The sequence below is a fragment of the Coloeus monedula genome (assembly GCF_965178545.1).
Source record: "Coloeus monedula genome assembly, chromosome: 4".
Taxonomy (NCBI): Eukaryota; Metazoa; Chordata; class Aves; order Passeriformes; family Corvidae; genus Coloeus; species Coloeus monedula.
In genome coordinates this window covers 64,733,553-64,755,171 of record NC_138784.1, presented here as the reverse complement: position 1 = coordinate 64,755,171, position 21,619 = coordinate 64,733,553, and the positions used below count along the sequence as shown (strand labels likewise).

The window sequence follows — 21,619 nt, the reverse complement described above, 5'->3', positions numbered from 1 at the left end:
AATTGTCTTTCATTTTGTATTTGTCTGCACAGGACTTTGATTATTTCACCGTTGATTTGGAGAAAGGAGCCAAAGGGTTTGGTTTTAGTATTCGAGGAGGAAGGGAGTACAAAATGGATTTGTATGTGTTGAGGTTAGCAGAAGATGGACCAGCAATAAGAAATGGAAGGATGAGGGTGAGTAAAATGCATTGTGACATTTTTTTTCGACATTTACAGATATGTCTAGTGATGGGGTCAAAGAGAAAGCTTTTTTTTCACTTCTGATCAGGTTTTAAAGAAAAAGTGCCAAATACCTCTTAAAAAATAAATTCATTCTGGAGGAGTTCAGGAAATTAGTTGATACATATAGCAGATCTGTGTAGTTTCTTTGCAAATAAGTTTATTACTTCTTGTTGATAATAACTTTGCCTTATTAGAAATTCTTGTCATTATTATTTTCACTCTTATCTAAGCAACTTAAAAATCTCAGCCAAAGTTTGATGTTTCTTAGATAATAATAGCATAATTAACATTTGGGTCTCTAATCACGAAAGCAAAGTGATAACTATATGACATGTATTAGACAACTATGAAACCTAAGACCTCATCTGTATTATTTTATTAATTTAAGCAAGTTGCCTTTGTAGTGTTTGCTAAATTTCTTTATTGATCTTATTCAATCTTGTCTGTAGGGATTGTGATTAAAAAAAAAAAGCAAACACACACTCTATGTAGGAAAAATAACCTAATCAGAAATAGAGGCATTTAATCTGTCCAGTTGTGATAAAGACAAGGTATAAACACAACCGGGCTTGCTGATACTTTGTAGAATTATGAGTACACAGAAAGGAGGAGGAAAGAACATAGGCAAGACTACCAAGAATCAACATAAAAAGTTAGTTTTGTATCTAATTAGAGCAATCGTGTTAAATCTATATTTAACTTTAAAGATGGGCAATGAAAATTGTGTTCTGTACAGTGATAAGAGCAGATTCTAAAAATGTTGTGGTTCTTACACATATTCTGTTTCACAGTCTTAACAATCTGATCAAATTTGATGTCTTACTGAAAGAGCACTGTCTTTCTGTGTATAACTCAGGAATTTTGCTGTGCTTCAAATGACTCTTCACTTGGCCACTTTGTGGAATTACAAAATTCAGTCAGTCCTCAGTTGTATCATGGAGTGCAAGCCGCTGGCACTGGCAGCAGTGGCAGAAGTAGTCCCTGTGTCAGGAAAGCCAGTGGGGCAGTCAGGCTGGCAACTGATAACAGAAATACTCCCACTGCATTTTTTGTGTGAAATATAGGTGATTTTGTGCTGCAGACAGACTTTAGGTTAAGAATATCTTCTCTGGTCTTTATTCTTTCCTTTACTGTAGCATTATCATTGTGAGTTGCTCTTAATGAGAAGCCATATGCAAGATGTACATTAGTAGCTATAATGTGATTAAAGATGGAGAAAAAGTTGTGCTTTTAATAAGCTCTGGAGTCACATATTTGGAGACATATGGCTAAGAATACAGAAAAAAATAAAAGAAGAACACCTTTGAAGAGGATTAATTTCAAGTAAAAACCTGTATTAGGTAGAAAATGAACACTAAAATCTGTGCATCATTTAAACAAACTGGTACTAAGGAATGAAGTTAGACTATCCACTCTGTATTTAGCCAAAATATAGAAAGTATTTAACATGAATATGAGGGGATTTTTTCAGTTGCATTAGGAAAAGTTCTGTTTTAATGAATACTGCTAGTACAGTTTCTAAAATAACTTGGTTTAAAGCTTTTTCACTGTAGTGGCCACAATATGTTATTATTCTGGCCAGATAGTTGTAATTGGGTTTTTTTTCTCCCTTTTAAAAGCATCATTCTTTGGAACCAGTTCTACCATGAATCCTTGTCACTGAGTCTTCTCTTTTATTCTCCTGCTTAACAGACATTTTAACCTGACAAATGGGTTTGGAACATGAAAGATTCTTATATTCAGTGACCTGTGACTGATGTACAGCAGAAGCTCAAGAAACAGCTTCAAAACAAAAATAGAAAAAAACACATTGAAAGAAGTATATTACATAGGAAGATGGGCAAAGGAAGCAGAGTTCTGTATCCACATCTCCTTTCCTAAGCTTACATCAGCTGTTAACAATGCAGGTTCATTCACACTTCTTGGCTGGGAACACCAAGCTGCTTGTGTCATGTCTCCATCTCTCTGTTTCACAGGTGCATCTCTACAGCAAAACATGCAAAAATCAGGGCAGTGCTTCTTGCTTTAGCTACCATCATCATTAAAGACACAATTCTCTGATCATAGGCTTTCAGCACTGGGGATAGCAAACCACACTTTTGTGGTAGGATGTTATCTGAACACTTTCCAGCTAAGAGTCCTTCTTATGACCTACTTGTCTCCATTATTGTTTTGCTTCCTGTTTCCTCCATCCATGAACAGCCTTCTTTAATTTAACTGAAGCTTTACAGAGAAACATTGAAGCAGATAACACAAGGTGCAGATCATGCTTATAAAAAGAAATAATGCACATAGCTCCATTGCTATTCCAACCAAGAAAAGAAAAATAAAACCAGCTAAGTTGTTGCAAAAAATAGATCATATAACGAAACATGTTACCTGTAGAGCACTTAGGTGTAATAAGCAAACATATTCCACAAATAACATTTTGTGTTCAATCTATGCACAGCTAGCAAGACCTGATAGAGACTCATTCATATTGATATAAAGCTTTATTGATATAAATTTATTTTACAGAAATAAAATAATTACCTTAAAGTAATAGAACTGAAGCTATATTAGTGGATTTATAAAATTGTATAATTGAAGAAATGAAATCTCAAATTAAAAACAGCTCCAGGTAGGGAAGCCAAAGTCTGTATGTTTACTCTGTTAGTGGGCATTGAAAAACCATAGTGATGGGATGAGTCCCAACAGCTGTATTCCACCTGGACAAGTGTTAAAAAATCTGGGAGTCTACCACCACAAATTCAAAAGATTCTAAGGTCTAAATACATGTAAAAGTGTTAAGCATTACAGATGCAGAGTTTATTAAAGTAAAAGCTGTGATTATAGGAAAACAGATGTAAATAAAGAACTGGAATAGAGCTATCTCTTGTAAAAGAGAGAAGAATAGATCCATAACTAAAGAAGGTAGGTACAGAAGGAGTACAATATGCCAATAATAGGAGCAAAGAGAAATTGAACGAGAAAGCAATGATGAAACAAGATGAAGAAAGTGACATCAAAATCAGGACATCCTCATGAAAATTTCAGATCGATCTTCAGGCTTTTATGAACTTCAGTGAGACTTGTGAGCAGACACAGAACAGACTCATAGAAAAAAGCCAAGAATGATGATCTTCCACTGGTCCTGCCAAAACTGTCTGAATTTGTAGATATTGATGTAAGAGGGAAAAAAGTTTAATGAAGTTCATTACCACATCACCATTTCCAGTCATAAGTTCTGGTCTCCCTTCCCACTGGGGATGGCATGCTAGGCATGTTGTGGTTTTTTTGGAAACAAATTCACCAAGGAGCAACCCAATTTAGGATTACAAGATCTAAAATAGTCTTTAATTGCACTTCATGACAGATGAAGATTTCTACTTTGATTTTCTGCAGAATTCTTCTGGGAACTGGAAAGGTGGAAGAGCAGTGAGTTGATGTCATGCGGAGTTCATCAGTTTTCCCAGCATATTGCTCTTGTACTCGGGGATCCCTTTCTGCTAGCCTAGATAGACTCTGCATTAAGTCTTGAGGTTCAACAAATTATTCCCTTAAAAGCAGTTTTAAAACATTCATGGTCTTGTTACACTCAGTCACGGCACCTTCACATGCACTGAGACTTTGATTTGAGCCCATAGACTCTGCAGAAAGCCCGGGCATATATCTTAGTTTAACTTGGATTCATCTATCACTAGACATGGGAAGGAAATGCCCATCAAAGGACCCAGAGGTTTACAGGAAACTGATTCTTCACATGCATCCTCTGCCCACATAGTTGTTAAACTATTCTCAACCAGTGTTGGAGACCCACAGCCGTAAGTGCAGCTTCACATGAAATCATATGTCAGGTCATACACCACAATTAACTGTGGCAAGATTTTACTGCAATTTATGGATAAGATATATGGTAGCTCCTCATAGGAGACTGCTGTAAGGGAGAACATCATCACTACACTGGAATTACATACTGACAGTGTATTTTATATAGATATATAAAATGTATCTAATATATGTAAACACTGACTTCATTCTGACAGCTGAGCAGAGAGCAAGCTCCAATGGTGAATTCTGAAAAACCTATCTATGTCTGTGCTCCATGAGACAAGGATGTATTAAAATAACCATGAAAAAAGTTAAGAGAATTATTAGCGCCTTTGATACTTTTTCCCAGACTGGCAGAGGTCTGAGCATATCACAATTCCATTTCTTAAGCAATCCTAACATCAGGGAAAAACAATGAAACTAGTTGGTGATGGCAATATTAAGAATAAAGCTGCAAGGCTCAGTCTCAGAGTAGGGTGAGAACATGGCTCACACACTGTCAGTGACAGTCATATTGGGTTGAATCTGTCACCAGAGACGAGGGACACAACACACACAATGCGGAGCACAGTCCCCACAGCCTTTGAAGATTCAGACATTGCTGGAAACAATTTTACAGGCCTATTTAGATAAGGCTCATGCAACTTATATTTTATTTTTGCCTCATGTCGAGAACAATGATCAGCAGAGCTCTGCTTGCAGATCTCTATCCCTTCCTATCTTAGAAGGAAGGGGTAAGTTCCTTACTGTTCTCAGGAGAATTGTTAAGCATGGTCGTAGTGTTTGCTAGACATGAGATATGATCAACAGATCTCTTATTGCCTTGAATGGTATCTCCAGCAGCCAACATGTTTATTGAAACCAGTGTCAAACAAAGAGCCTGTGGCTGAGGGCTGCAAAGGTACAGAATAACATGAAATTCTTGAAGAATGAGGGTGAAATGTGCTTTTTTATAGACAATGTACATCTATGTCATTTTGTCGCTTTGTGAGTTACATCCTTTTTTTCACATCTTCCACAAAAGCCATACATCTCATTTCTGACATCTCTAGTTTCATTGTCTTGTCAACTCATTTTTCTCAGCCCTCATGCACCATTTAGCCCTGTCTCCAGCTTCCTCATATCTCCTTATACTACATTATTTTTCTCATTTTATTATAGATTTTTCTTATATTTTTGCAGGACAGACATCTGAAATCCAGGCACAGCAGAATTCTATATCTTTCATGCTCTGCAGTCCTGCTTTGACTCTTCAGTCTTTTTTCCTGTTTGTTGCTTTTCTGTGGCTTTCATCCCTCTTTTTGTTTGAGTTGTACACAGCTGGAGATAAAACCAGGCACAATGGACAGGAGGCTCCTACAGTGTCAATTATGAGCTTCTGCGTTGTTGCATAAGAGTCTGTGTGGCCTTGCTTGGTTGTTCCAGCTTGCCGAGTGAGCAGCACAGTGATGCTCTCACCAGTAAGCAATCTATGCTGTGGTCAGGTTCATGGCATTCTGCAAACCAGCACAGTTTGTGTATTTAATAATTTCCCATAATAATAAAGCTCACACTAATCTTATGAAGGTTGCTCAGAAACCTTCATCCACCCACACCAAGAATTATTCCTAGCAGAAGGGGAGAGTTGGCTGTTCAAGAACCAGGGGCACAAAAGGCAGGCAGAAAGAGAGAGTCTGTCTCTTACTTGGAAGGAAACAGAACTAAAGTTTCAAATCAGGGAGGACATAAGTACTGCATTTAAAACTACTGTCATAACCCATGTATGAGGATTCAACAACATTCAAAACTGACATTTTCCTCTTTGTATGTGTCCTAAATCATATGTGCAAAAGAGTGACAGAGTGCCTATGAGACTTGTAATCTGGTATTAAATCCCTCTCTTGAGCCATAAGAGACATTATTTTAATTCCCCTTGGAAAAGTCTGGAGTCCAGGCTTCTGAACGGTAGAGTGGCATGTGATAGTTGGCTATTGCCAACTATGTCTCACAGAATAAATTCATTACCATTAAGATGCTTCAGGCTTCTCAAAGGAGCAGGTAGTACGTAGGCATCTGGGCTCTGTAAATGCTGTATAACTGTGGAATTTAACAAGGTAACATGAACCTGTCTCCCTGAAGTATGACATTTCCAAACATCTCAAGTCAGGGCACCCCAAAATCAATTACGTTGTTCTGGGTTCGGTGGACTTCTGCAAAACAGAAATCTCTCTCTTGTTTTCATCGTTATTTTTTTCCATTTCACTTTTCATTATTGCTAATGTATTGCACACATTTAGCTTGGTGTTCATCTAGTCACTTAATCACTGTATCCCTTTTTTGCAGCCCTTGATTTCTAGGTTCTTAATAGATCAGTTGTCTGTTTCCACCAAATAAGGAATCATTCCCTTTCTGGGGCTTGAACGTAATACAGCTTCCATAGACGCTTATTTTAAGTCCATATAAACATGCAAAATACCCTTATTCTTTTTAAAAATTAATTTTTAGTTGCTGTTGTCTTGCATCCCAGAGATAACAAAATCCAACAGAAATGGCTGGGATGCCATGTAATGTCTTGTGAGATTCCCACTGCACAACCAAATTTTGTACCAGAAACCACATGCAGTTCCTGCAATCTCACACAGAGGAACCTTCTAATCTTTGTGATTCTGGTCTCCATGCATTATTGTTGTGTTTCTTCTGTCCCTCCAGGACAAAGTCTTTACAGGGTTATCTCAGCTGTTTGTAGCCCTGTTGCTAAAGGAATATGGAAAATGGGTAAATATGAAAAAGCACTGATCAGCAGGACTGATTGTTTTCTGTCAGTGACCATCAAATCAAAGCTGAAAAGGAAGAATGTACAATTTCTTACTCTACAGTAAATGGAAACCCTTGAGAGCACTTGGCCATGCAGACCCCACAATCTGCACTGACTCTGCACTTGCATAGAGCCTCTCCAAGATTTCTTGTTAATGAAGAACAGAGCATCTATTTGGGATGCTCCATCAGTGATTAGCCCCACATTAAAGGATGATTTCCTACAGTCTGCAGTGGAAAACACCTAAGGTTGCAATCAGTAAGTACAGTTAGCAAGAAGTAGCTCAGCTCAGCTTGAGGGTGATTAGAGCAAAATGCGTTAAAAATAAGAGAGAAAGGGTTGTCACACAGTAAAGAGTAGGTGACAGATACAGACATTTCTTTATCCAATCAAGAAAGCTGCAGCAAGGGAATGCTTGATCTTTAATTTCTGCTATAGCAAACTTTGGAATCCTATTTTGGATTGAAAAGAAAGCACAAGACTGACATACTGCTGAATGACTCATTAAAATCCCCAGGTTCTCCAGGTCCTAAAAAACAGTGAAGTCTTATGTTCAGAATATTGGAGGAAAGTAGATATTACTGTTGGAAAGCCTCTTGCAAGTTTCCTCTAGTCACAGCAAACACAAAGGTAGAAGGAGCAGTGATAGGTCCTAAGAGCCGAAAAAGGTCTTCTCCACATGGTGTGCTAGGCACAGTAAGGATTCAGCTGCTGAACCCTTGATGTGAGTGAGGGCTTGAGAACGCTGTCAGAAACCCCACTGAAAAGTCACTAATATTTGGAATAATCCCACACATCAGGGGCAGAAGTACATTCCAGGAGCATACAGTGCTCCACCAGCAGCAGCTTGACTTAGGTCTTGTGCACCCAGGGTCTGGAAGACAAATGCCCATGGAGTGATTCATGCCAGTCAAGTAGCCCATCTTTTCTACTAAGTATCACTTACTCTTAAAACCTGCAGCATACCTGGCTTTCTTTATGCAGTAATATAAATCTTACCTTCATGATAAGCATTCAGTGAATGTCAACATTGTCATTACAATGGAACAAAAAGACAAAGATATTCTTAGTCCCATCCATTTATTCTGTGATTTGTGATCCATCTGAACAGCACAGGAAGATGTTAGCTATACTTTCCCACCGAATTGCATGTCCCTTTGGGGTAATCTAATTCACACTCCAATTCCCTACTACATACATCACTGTCCAACCTCACTTGTAGTAAGACTAGGTGTGATTGATCTGAACTCAGAGAATTCAACTGGGATACTCAAGAGTATGAGCTGGATGCCAGCCTGTGGCAAGAGGAGCTCAGTGCTGGGTTAGTGTAATTGGCAGAACTCATGGAAGAATATATTGACATGCAGGCATAAAGCTGATCAACATTCTACTGTCTGCACAACAAAGAAATGCAAACTAAGGCCCTCGGGGATCCTGAATATATTTTGACAGTAAAAAAGCTTAATAAATCGAGAGCGAATTAACTGTAGGTGAACTATTATTCAGTATATCTCCAAAAATTTGTGTGTGTTTTTTAGAATTTGTTTGCAGAAAGGTAAGGAGAGGTATTCCTCTCATACACTTAATTAACAAAGTATTGCAGAATGTATTCAGGTTGGCACATTCAAAGCATCCTTTATGCCTAGTAGCAAAATCTTTCAAGCCAGCTGTGAAAAAAGAACAAGTTAATAATCTTGATAAAAATAGTTTAGTATTAAATTTTAAGACTAAAATACTTAGTTGGCAGGCAAGCATGGTATTTAAATCTGGGGTTTATAGCATATTTATGAAGGTTTTCAAGTCTAAGAAATTAATTAACCCTAACTTAAAAATTAAGAATCAAGAGTGTTAGAAAAAAATGAGCACACCACATGATGCTGCTCTGTTAACTAAAACATGTTGTCCAGCAACAGGAGTGACACAGGCATCAACTTCTCTTCTGTGTTTTCCCAAACCACGTCAAGTTGAAATTGGGAGAGGTCATCTCTGACAGTAAAAGGATAAAGATATGAGGCCCATTCCTATGGCCCACCAGCCTAGTATCCTCACTCCAAGGACAAGTAAAAGATGCTTAGAAAAGGAATGTAGGACAAGAATGAAATGATTCTTCACTGCGTATAACATCCAACACCCTGGCAGCCAGAAGTTATAGATTTTTCTACGTTAGAACTCAGTATTAGGACTATTTTTTAGCCATTTATTTGAATGTACTCATGCTTTTGACATTCCAGTTACCCTATGCCAATGGATTCCAAGTTTAAATGCTTGCATTGTTTGAAAAAAAACCCTTTTTTTTGTTTGTAGTTACAATATAATAACCTTACTTAATCATTCTCCATATCATTCTTTATTCTACTGACCTATATCATATCCATCTTTTTCCCACGGAACCTTACCAGTCTATTTCATCTTGCATCAAAAGGGAGCTGTTCTTTACCCCTGACCAGCCTCATTGGCCTCTTCCAAAGCATTTCTTAATGTATCACATTCATTTGGATGTGGAAGCACCAGAACAATCCACAGTTTTCAGGATATTGGTGTTCCTAAATGACACAGCCTGGCTTCTCCTTTGCTCTCCACTCTGCCTCTAACAGTTGGTATTCTGTTTGGCTTTTTGGCTGTGCTGACATTTTCAGCTTAGTGAGCTAAGCACAAGAACTGTGGGATCTGTCTCTTCAGGGGTGATGGCTGACTTAGAGTGATGGTGTAGGCAGTTTTCCACATGTACTATACTTGGTGCTTAGCACTCAGCACCACTGGACTTCAAATGCTGCTTCAGCACACAGAATTGTGCCATCTCTTTTTAGAGCTTTTAACTTTAGATTTGATTATACTGCATGGTAATGTGTCGTCTGCAAATCCTATCACCTCTTCCCCACACCATTTACAAGTATGCTGAACAGAATAATCACTGTGGTAAAGTCTTTTGATTGTGAAAATTGACCACTTATTTAAAGCATTTTTTTCCTAGAATTTAATCTCCTGCCTAGAAGACCCTATTCTTTTTCATCCCACACCAGAGCCTCTATTGAAGACTTTACTATTAAAAGCTTTCTGAAAATGTCAGTATACTAACCAGATCTCATTTATATATATAGTCATTGAGAGCTCCAGTGACCTGCAATAGATATGTGAGGAATGGCTTCCCTCTACAATAGCCACACTGACCCTTTCCCACTATATCATCATTGTCCATGTGCCAGCTAAGCCTCACCATCCTTATTGCTTCCTTCCATCTGCTCAATTGAACATGAGACTTGCTTGGTTACTTTCCAAGACCATTCTTAAAGACTGGTGTCACACTTGCCACTTCCCATTCCTTTGAAATTCAGCAATTTACTGATTTAAGCAGTAGATTATATCCTACAGCTACTAGTTGAAGCAGCTTAATATCCAAATTCCTTTAGAACTGAGGATAAAAGTAATCTACTTCTGGTGGTTTCTCACTATCCATTTCATCAGTCTGTTATAAAATCTTTGCCACTGACCCTGCTGTTGGAGTCAGTTCCTCACTCAACCCTGCAGGGAGCAGACCCTCTGCAGGAGTTTTGCTGCCCTCCTCCTCAGTGAACATTGATGCAAAGAATTAATCTGTTTTCTGCAGTCTTTTCTACCTTGTGCCCAAATTATCTTTTGAGATCTGACAGACTCTGTTCCTCTGGTATGCTTGAAAATACCTTCCCAGATCTGACATTTCAGCATTTTTCCTCCTCAAAAATTTTGTGGTTTTATCTTTATCTTGTCAGGGTTTATGTTCTTTTCTCTTTTGCTGCATGGATGCAACTTTGGATGACACAATCTCCATGCCCAGGTTTCTATGTAGGATCTATAAAAGCAGCTTGTCAGAACTTGAATTTGCTTTTGCCTGATGGGAACTGCCTGGTCAAGAAGACACCAGAAAATTTTCTTCTTCCTTTTTCATAGTCTCTATTGGTTCCCATCCCTGATTGTAAAGGATAGAAGTACATGTTATTAATATTACATTATGCCACACTGAGTTATCCCACCTCTGTTTTAAAAAAGTAATAATATATCAAATCCAGGAGGAAAATGCTTTTTCATTTTATCTTTGACAGATTTATTTCACATATACATGGATTATTTTGCAGCAATGTTGTGAAAGGCATCAAGTGTACTGTAGTACCAGAAGTCCACTTTGCTGTCTTGTCACAACTGCACGACCCGTAACTGCAAACTCCATTTTTCCCTCTTGCACTCCCCATTCTCTACAGACAATCAGGCATGCACATTTTCCTCTTTCCAAGCTCTCTTTCTCAAATAGCACTACTCTTTCTCTCTCTCTCAGGAAAGGGTAAAAAAGTGAAAAGAAACAAGCTAGAGCTCCTGCTGAGGAGTGGTGTGAAGGCCTATTCTTGTTCTGCACCGTGTCCCATGGCCACTCTTTTCCCCTTCTTTTGGGCAGGAGTCAAGACTGTGTCTCTGTGGGAACAAAGGGCATGGCATTTCCAGGGGTAAGAAGCCACAGCTGCTTAAATAGCTGGCTGGCCACAGAAAGAGACTTTTTCACTCTGAACCTTTATGGGCAGTTGGTTCAAAAGCAGCATGGGACATGTAATTGTAATTTCCCCAAAGACAAAGACCTTGTCTCCTGCTGAGACATCTGAGCGCACACACCTAAAATGCACTGGAGGGAGTCCAAGATGACCAAAACCCCACAGCTTTGCTCAGGCTACATATTACCCCTGGGATTTCCAGGCAGTACAGATTCTCTGCTGTGAGGAAATTTGCACAGCAGATACCCAGCCTGTGCCTAACTCCAGGCAATGATACTAGGGCTTGACAGTACTTGGAAATTCACCAAAATAGATACTCTGGAATTGCCATTTGGTCTCCAAGTACATACAATTTTTCAGCTATTTGGACCAATTGACACTAACAACAGCAACAAATAACATGTAAAAAGTGTTTCAGTTATAAAAATAGAACGCCCATATAAAAATAATTAAGTGTGATTAGTCTCTTTCCTGAGGCTTAATTATAAAATGCACTCATAAAATGACAGATAGAAATGCCCTCCACACAAATCATTTGAGGCTGCCTTTATCATTAGATTTAACATAGAATGAAAATGTGCATACACAATTAATTTAATTTCATGCAACTGGGAACCATACACCTGCTTAGAGACTGTTCCTTACACGCCAATGGAGGCAAACATACACAAGGCTCACACCAGTAGTTTAAAAGTACACTCAAGCAAGGAAAAGTCTCTTTACTACATTAAAGCTGTACATGTTTCCCTTCTGGTTCACCCTGTTTCTGAAACTCTGTTTGCATGTATGGTCAGCTTTTTTTAACAAGACCAGTAATAATTGCTATAAAATATGGCCAGAACAAAGGCTCTGCAGATGAACCCACATGTACTAGAGGCACTTTATTCTAATGATTTGGAGAAGCTTTACAATTTTCTTTCTAATTAACCTATCAATAGTGATGTCACTTAAACATTCCTTAGGAATATTATCTTCTCATTATAGCTAGAAACATGTTGCCCAATTTTATAGCTCAGTTGTTCTTACACATGGATGGAGCATTTGAATTAACTTGAACTGAAACAGATTTTTTTAAAGAAACATTTTCCATACACACAAACTACGTTCATAATTACATTCAAATCATTAATATTCAAATTTCAAAACATTAAGGGGGTGAAGCATTCAGTGTTTACTTTGTGCTTGCCCATTGTAAGAATATAATAGAGGAGCGTTCTGCTTACCAAGTGGCATTGGGTCAGGAGAAGAACCAGTGGGTTTGGGTAGGCATATATCCCAAGCAGCATGGAAATTCAGCAATGGTCATATTCTTTAGGAAGAAAGAAACACAACACAAAATCAGCACGTATAAAATTTCCAGATTCATAGCTGCAAAGAGCATGTTTCTTCAGAATAAATACAGCTCAGGCAGCAGCCAGGCAAGCTTCCCAGGCCAACACGCATAAGCTGCTGAGAACATCTGGAGGACATAGCAGTAGATCACTCCTGCTTTGTAGTCTTTGCTGAAGACTGCCAGGAATGTTACACCAGAGTAACATGCCAGTCTGGGGAGTGTCCCAAATTGCAGGGCTTCCCTGTTGGGGCTGGGAAAGGGTCCATCCATCTGGTTCACATGACTGGCCACCCAACAGCCGCCAGCCTTGCCAAGGGCTCATCGCAGCTCTGTGCATGGATCCCATGCTGTGACACCTTCAAATTAAAGTTTATTATTTACATTTATTAAAGAATGTGAATGTAGTCCGTGTCTTTGTGAGGTTGAAGTATTACATCTAAATGGCTGTGCTCTCAAATGCTTTCCCTGCTGATTGAGGGTTTAAATCATGGTATTTAGCATGCATGTGTCCTTTCAGGGTGTCATGCAAACACTTCACATGAATGGCATGGGAGCTGAAGGTATTATCATAGGGAAGGCCCACTCTCCAGATTTAGGGAATTGTTTTTTCTGTTAATTTCTTAACAGAAGTGAAATCAAAAGTTGTAACATGACCAAGGACCTAAATTCCATGCAAAACAATAACATTGCTACACTGAAGTTTATCTTTTAAAGTATTCTGATGTTTCATCTAAAAAGCTACATATGTTCACAGAAGGCATCTTGCTGAAATGCCTATTAAAAATAGCTGTCTGATATTGAAATGTGTGACTTTCCACAAAAGAAAATAATGCCACAGGGTTATACCCACTAAAATATTTAGACACTCAAAGCTTGATGCTGCAACACCAGCTTGGTGGTTGGTGACCCACTAGATGAAGAGGGAAGATTAAAAGTGACAGAATTATATCCAAACAGTCTGCAAAGAAATTTAAAAAGGAACAAGGAAAGGTAACATAAATATATTTAAAGAAACATGAAGAACTGGGAAAAAAGAGGTCCACTGCCTGATGAGAATGTGGAGATGGCTGAAATATTCAGTGGGGGTTTTTTTTATCAGTCTCCATTGAAATGTTCAGAAAAAACATAAACAAAGAAAAATTAGTATAAATCAGAATAAGGAGAGAACTGCTTAAAGCATACTTAGATTCAAGTTTGCAGAACTTGCTGATGTTCATGTATGCTCAATGACTAAGGGAAATAAATTTATAGACTATTAGTAATTATGTCCAAGAATTCATGGAGTACAAGAAAGTAAGAAGTAGACTAGAGAAAGCAAAACATATCCCCTATTTTTGAAGTCAAATAAAGAAAATTTCCTTTAACTTTTGTACTCAGAAATAATCTGTGACAAGTTATCAAAAAGTTGAGAAAGTTCACTGACATACGAATTGTGGAAAGCAAATCTTGTCACACCAGTCTAATTTTCCTTTCTTATGTCTGATATTCATTCTTATTTCTAAGAGGAAAAAGGGGGAGGAGAATGCACAATCTTCTTTTCACCTTTCAACACTACCGTCTATGAAATTCACATAAAAAGGATGAGGAAAAAGGCTCTAGGTGGAATCTCTTTTAAAGTGGTTACTGACAATAATTCCTCTCAAAGGCTGCTCTGAACAGTTTGCTCCTTAATAGTAATTACAAGTGTGGTTCTGAGGGGTCTGGGATGAAACCAACTCAGTTCAATATTCCATTAATAATTGGAGACCTACTGATAAATAGTAAAACAAAATTTACTGATGCCAGTGTGTCACTATTCATAGGGAGTTTAAGAAGACTTTGAGAAACAGGCTATTTCAAAATAAAAATTTCATGCTAAAGCAGTCAATCTGATAAAATTCACCAAGGTGCATTGTGCTCAGTTTAGGGCAGAGAAATCAGATGCATAATGTAAAATAGGAGATAACTGCTGGGGAGTATCTGAGAATCCAAACTGACTATGAGTTGCAAATCTGGTGTGTTAAAAAAAGGCAAAGGATTTGTTCTGGGAACATTATTAGTAAGTGTGGAAAGAATGTTACCATTTTGATCTGTTCTGCCTACCCCCCATCTTCAAAAGATCTCCAGTTTGGAGACTGTAAACAGGCATGGAAGGATCCAGAAGAGAAGTACAGAGCAATTCTGTATTGTATAAACTGCAGGAGTCAACTTTTGATCCTAAAAAGAGAAATGAGGATCCCATGTACCAGACACTGATTTTATGCTTGCAGTTACCTCTGACCTCATCTTGGTGCATCTTCAATATGTGGGTATATCTAAGATCCTCTTTAAAAATCACTGGATTTAGAAAAGACAGAAATAGCTCCACAAATCTAAAAATTTATTCCACAATAGCAAAGTTGAGGGAGAAAGCACATATGAATGCCTGGACAAAGAGAAAATATACAGCAGGGTTTCCTCCCATATCAGCCATAAGAAAATCTACAACATGAAGGAAGAGGAAGGGGAGGTTAACAAGGTTTAACTGCAAAAAAAAACCCCAAGAATTGTACATTGTTGACACGTGGGGAACCACTCCTCAGCCTTTTCTCTTTTGTATGAATTCTCAGATATGAGTGTAAAGTCTAATTGAAGCTTTTCTCGAGGTTAAGAGTGTTGACAACTCTTCCTTGTTTTCTCATGTAATCAGAGCTGGGCTTGTGCTGCAAAGGCAGTATAATTCAGCTGTACATCAGTCAGCCACAAGACACAAAAGCAAGGAACACAGTTAACCCACTGCTCCTGCAACTATTCATTATACCACTGGTCTCACCCTTTCTGATGTAGATTTCAGAGCACCTAATTTTTGCAAACGTTTCTCTCCCCTCCAGTCACATAACCAAGGTGCTGGCCTTTTTTTTCAGCTTTCCCAAGTTATTTGCACATAATATTTTAAAAGAAAAGGAAATATCAAATCAACTACAATATTTTATATTGAAAGGAAATATCAAATCAGCTACATGCTGCCTACAGAGAAAAACAATTTCAAATTCATAGAAATAGAGAAAAGGTTACATTAATACAAGATTGTTCCTGCATAGTGACCAATTGAAACAGAAGAAAGGCAAACAGCAAGGGAAAAATGTGACATTAACTTAACCTTTTTACATATTAAACTGTATTAAAACCTTTCTGTCTTTTTGCTCTGCAGTGCAGAGAATTTTATTTGAAGGACTGTACATTCTCTACACAGCTTTCAGTATTCATTTTAAAAGCTACTCATTAAGGAGTGTTAAAAACACCTCTTTCATTTGATCTAATCTGGCACTTCTCTCAAAACATGCTAACAAGAACATTTTAAATGCCTTCTCCAAAATATGGTCTACCCAGGCAATGTAGCACAAAAAAAAAAGAGCTGTCCTCAAGCCTTCTGAAAATCTGACTTTACTTTTACAGGATTTTTATGGGGTTTAATTGTTTCATGACATTTAGAAACAGGTTTTCCCAAACTCATTGAATTTTCACTGTGTTTGGCCTGACTAATATCCTTGTGGGGTTGCTACAAATCTGTCTTCTGTGTGTGTTACAGGAGTGGTAACACAGATTTTCTCTTTTTGCTCTAAGTGTGTGCACCAACTGCATTCTCCAAAAGTCAGGGGGTTGCAGAGAGCCCTGTATGGCCAGTTCTGGGGGAGATCTCACCATGATCCAGAGAACACCTGGCTTGTGTGCCAGTCTGGCCTGAAGGTCATCAGAAATATTTTAAATTGTTTACTGCATGGTACAACCAAATGCATTCTTTTAAAGAGAGAAAATCTGCTGAGGAAGAAATTTGTGCTGCAAAAATAATCCTGCACAAAATAATTCTAATTTTTTTTCCCCCACTGTTCATTCTGCAGCATTTACAACGTGTAATATCAAGGCTAATAGGTTTTATTTGTATCAATGGCTTTTTAGCTACGCAAAGTACTAGCAGAGGTTTCATACAGGATCCTGGGAGGATGCTATTGACAAAGTATGAATTCCTATTGAGAAACACTTCCATAGTACTTCTACTAGCATTCTTTGTGTCTCTGAGCAAAAGTGAGGACTAGATAACTTGACATCCTTTTCAATTTCTTTGATTCTAGGAGTTGTGTTGACATTTCATATTGTGCACATTTATTTGGTAAATACTGTATTTCAGACTCAGGAAAGAAGTAAAACCTCTGAAGGATTACACTTTTAGCTGACAGAAGTACAATTGTAGCAAAGAAAACATACAAAATAGAAGACATTTCAATGTCGAAGGCCAGCTAAGAGGTGGTTTTGTTACGACAGTCTTGTAAGGGGAAAAGGAAGTGCACATCACCTTTAAGTCTGTATAATCTCCTCTCTAGGATGTTTTAGTTGTTTTAGTGTAGTGAAAATACAATGTGAGGAAGGCATAGGTGCACACTGAGGCAGATGTGATCCGCTGAACAGATGTGTTCCTCTGGCACTGATAAATGAGCGTGCTGACCCACTCAGCTGGGCCCTCATGCCCCACTCTTGGCTGCCCTTCACCTGGACCTGCACCTCTACCAGGACCAGGAGAGCATCCCTTCTTCTGGGTTCACTGGGGTCACCCTTCCAGTGGGGCTGGGAGACTTCTGCAAGACACCAACTCCAAAGGCTGTGGTGCTATGGACACGAGGCTCACATGTCACCTCTCTGTGTTGCTTGTTTCAGGCTCTCACCAAGGGGTATCACAACAGGCTGTACAGTGCTGCTCCCAACATGTGCTCTCTGCTGCGCTGACAAGGCACAGTGGAAAGCAACCGCTCCCCTACTGAAGGAGAAGGTTTCCAGCGTGGAAAGCCAGCCAAAACCAAAACATGCAGGCTGGAGGCAAAGCCAGGGAAATTGAGGTGGATGAGAGATGCAGACATCAGTGCCACGTTTTACTGCTATAGAAATAACAGCAGAAAAACACTGACTGGAAATCTGGCCAGGAGATGAGTGGCAGAATCCATAATCAGAATCCTGGAGTCAGCTGCTCTAACTAGACAGTTCAGCCACAAGCTGTGCTGACTCCCAGCAAAAGGCTCCTGTGCTTAAATAGTTCAAAGCATACTCTTTGAACTCCAGCAAACCTGCCTATCCTGTGTCAAAGCACTAACCTTTCTTTGTTTAATAGCGTGCTTCATAACTACTCTTAATTTGGTGTGAAACTTTACTGCCAAGATTCGGAAATTCAAATTATGGAAGTTTATATTTGCACTTTAAACCTCTCTTTTCTCTATGAGAACAGCAAGTGCAACAAAGTTCTTCTTAGGCTCACACAGCACTGCATGTTACAGAGTAGCACAGATAATGTTCCAGTGATTCCACCTTATCAAGCAATTCACCAAAGCCTCTTACACGTAGATGTGAGGCAAGTTACAAAGGCATTACACTGATTTCAGCAGAAGACAAGCAGCATTTGATATACCATATTCAGAATCCACTTTGGAGGTTATTTGATCTGCCAGCAATATTCCTGAGATAGACAGGAACAAATTTACCTTGATGTGTCTGTCTGTCATTCAAGTAACCTGTGATCCATTGAATATGTCTCCTTCTGAAACGCTCATTTTACTGCAATTCTGTCTGACTCAATATTCTTCTTACCTGACAGGTGGGAGATCAAATAATTGAAATCAATGGAGAAAGCACAAGGGACATGACACATGCCAGAGCAATAGAGCTAATCAAGTCTGGTGGCAGGAGAGTGCGACTGTTGTTGAAACGTGGAACGGGCCAGGTCCCAGAATATGGTGGGTTTTCATCTTTACATTTTTGTATGTGCATGACTCCACATAAATTAATTCTATTGCTTTTGAATTAAGTAGCAGTTGCAAATATATATATATTGTAATTTCCTGGAGCACATTAACTGTTGGCTTAAGTGCTTACCTGAATAGAGGTGGACTTACTCTTAAGTGTTTCCTTAGCCAAGCCCGTAGGTGTGTGTACATCGCAGTCTGCTGACCTCCCAACATAGGCAGTGGCTTTTAAGGTGTGCATTGGAGGAAGAACTACAAACCTCTTAGGGGACATCTTTGAGTGTGCTGGGAGTTGCTGATTTGCCCATAAACTCTCCTTTTCTTCCTTTATTGGTACTTCTCTGCACATTTTGAGTCACAGCAGATGATCTTGTTGCCATGCAATTGAGCGCCTCAGGTTGAACCTCAAAGCATTATCAAGAATGTACTCCTTTCTTTGACAGCTTCACCCATTGTATTCTCTCTGACAAAATACATGGATGATCAATTAGAACCCAGTTCTGAATTTAAAACATGAGATTTTGCTCATTTTGGTGAGAAAACAGGATTCATTCTTCTTATGTTTTGTTTCAGAGGGACTTCTGGGAGTTTTTTAAGTATTTCAAAACGTGTGAGTCATTTAGGCAATATAGAAACCTTATTTCATAATAGAAATGACAAGAAGTAAAAGTAAATTATCCAAAAGGTAATTTCAAAGATGAAGTGTTCTTTTTTAAAACTGGAATCAGGGCTTACTCTATAGTATGGTGCAACAATTTCATATATTTACATAACGTCTATGATGTGCACCTCTGGGCCTTAAATCTCTCAGGAAAAGGGCTATTTTTTTAATGAAAAGTCCTTGACTTCTTTATGCTAGGAGGTCAAAAACTCTATTAAATTTCTTTACTGTTACTTTTGAAGTTCCAGAATGCTTTCCCTTTAGAGTCAGAAATTAGAGTCACATAAAAATTCAAATACTTAGGCGTAACTGTAGGTTCAGGTGAGCCTTTGTTGCCAACATAAATTCATTACCTCTGTTAAAGCCAGCTCCACTGAAAGTCAGTTCTTTCCCAGCTGTCAATACACATGGTAATTGCACTATTTTCTTCTCTAAACTAGAGCTAATTCTATGGCTAAGCCAATACTCAGGACAGCGTATGCTACATTTTTTACTGCTTTCAAGAGCTTCTGAATAAGGGCAGAAAAGATGGGCCATAGTCCACTCATCTGGTAATAAAGTTAGTGATCTATAATTTTGGTGAGTAGAAACAAAGCCAAAATGGTTTTCAGGGGTTCTGACAAAATGGTACTAAGATATTTAATACCAATTTTAACTAGTGTGCAATCCTTTCAGAGAGACCTCCAACAGAAATTCAGGTCACCTTCAAAACTGTTTTATAGGGAGAGGTGCATCATTTCTAATGAAAGAACAAACAAGCGTCCAGGACTGATAGAGTGGTAGTAATCCTTCTCAAATAGCAGAACTATATACCAGCAGTTCTCTGGTTCCTCAAAAAACAATTTAATCTAAGGTAGGTCCAGGAAGCTACTATGAGTAAAAAATCAGTTGCAGTTCAGACCCATTCCAAATCTGAATTTCTTAAGATCCCAGCTCCAGATGGCATTTAAATCCAAAATAAATGTCCATTATTTATATAATCTTATAAATCTGTACTTTATTCCGGGGGGGGGGGGGGGGGGGAAACCACACACACACAAAAAAAAAAAAAAAAAAAAAAAAAAAAACAACCACCTAAAACCCCTAAAAACTTCAGTGTAATCATCATTGATTTAGGAAAACAAATCTTCCAAAATGTGCACAAGTCTTCCCTTCCACAGAAGATGACCACTAGAATTCCAGACACAGCTTTTAGTTAACAGAAAGCAACAAGGAGACTTCACGGCATTGTTTAAACCCAAGCTCACCATTTGGAAAGGCATTTGGAATACTTGGCATTAGTTGTTTAAAAATGCAGATTACTGAGAAATAAAAGTTGCTACTAAGAAGTGCTGTTTCATCAGACCATTTTCCAAGCTACATCTCCAGCTTACAGCTCCATACAGGAGGAGAACTAAGTAGCTGTGCTTGAAAATCCCTTTCTCCTACTGCACTGAAAAAGGAGTAAAAGTGTTCAGGAGTTACTTCATAATGTACACACAACCTGCAGAAAGCATGACAGCAAAGGATAACATCTGCACATCTGCAGTTCTTAATCTGTGCTTTATGCAGGCGGAGAAGTGTTAGAGCTCTATCCAGTCCGGAGGCAGAATGGAAGCAAAATAAGAAGATGCCTGTTGAAATTAACTGAGATAATTAAAGTCCTCCCTAGGTCATTTCCCAAAGGTGTAAGAAATAGTCTAAGAACAAACAGAAGGTACACGTAAATTCCAACAGCAGCCTGCCTAGGAAGTTAAAAACAGAAATTAACAAACAGAACCAATTAAAATGGGAGACCGCGTCTCGAGCAGGCCAGATCTCAAGGTTAAGTCATCATGCTGCGAAGAATGTCTGTCAGAGACCCCCAGAACATCTTTTCAAAATAATGTAAAACTGAATGCAGAGAAGGTTGTGACAGTAAGCTTGAGGACAAAGTGGTCCTGAGGACAGCAGATAAACTACTCAATATTTAGTAGCTCACTCTTCCTTCAACCAGAATTTTACAGTTGAGATGTAACAAGACTAATTGGAGCTCTTTTTACTGAATTAATCAGCTTTTTGTTTTAGCAAGTACATGTCATAAATATTTCTTATAGAGGGTCCAGCTATGGAGAGCATCAGCGGGAAGTAAGACTTAGTTGTGTATATAAATGCAAGTCTGGAGGACAGAGCTGGTATTGGGACTGCAGTGGTGGTGTGCAGCAGAGGCCTAGGGAGAAATATGAAAACAGCACAAGTGTACCAGGGTCCTCTCCTGGATATTCTCTCAGTCCCTGATAGGTGAAATGGTCAGGGACTTCCCAAATCAGTTTTAGTAATGCTGTGATTAAAGACCTTTCCAACAGCAGCAACATTCAGATTCACAGCACTAATTACCTAGAGCTACCTAAACCAGCCAGCCAAGACCATCACATTATTGTCTTCAGTCTTCAGCTTCTTGATTTTCCTTGAGTTTTAAACCCCAGTGCAGTGTTTCTGTTAGTACAAAATATGGTGGTATGTACTTAAGTGCAAGAAATATCAGTGTTTGAATGATGATGTGATTGACATCAGTAACAGC

The 21,619-nt window shown here is 38.6% G+C and overlaps 1 protein-coding gene across 2 annotated transcripts in view; it reads left to right on the top strand.

Moving 5' to 3' along the window:
• The window catches only part of MAGI2 (membrane associated guanylate kinase, WW and PDZ domain containing 2), a gene marked incomplete at both ends in the record, with an annotated part of 715,368 nt that overhangs the window by 675,440 nt on the left and 18,309 nt on the right, over positions 1 to 21,619 (top strand). For both annotated transcript variants that reach the window (XM_082279816.1, XM_082279815.1), the window contains 2 exons: positions 33 to 176; positions 18,272 to 18,410. In XM_082279816.1, coding sequence (XP_082135942.1) covers positions 33 to 176; positions 18,272 to 18,410 — 283 coding nt within the window. The remainder of the gene's footprint in view (positions 1 to 32; positions 177 to 18,271; positions 18,411 to 21,619) is intronic.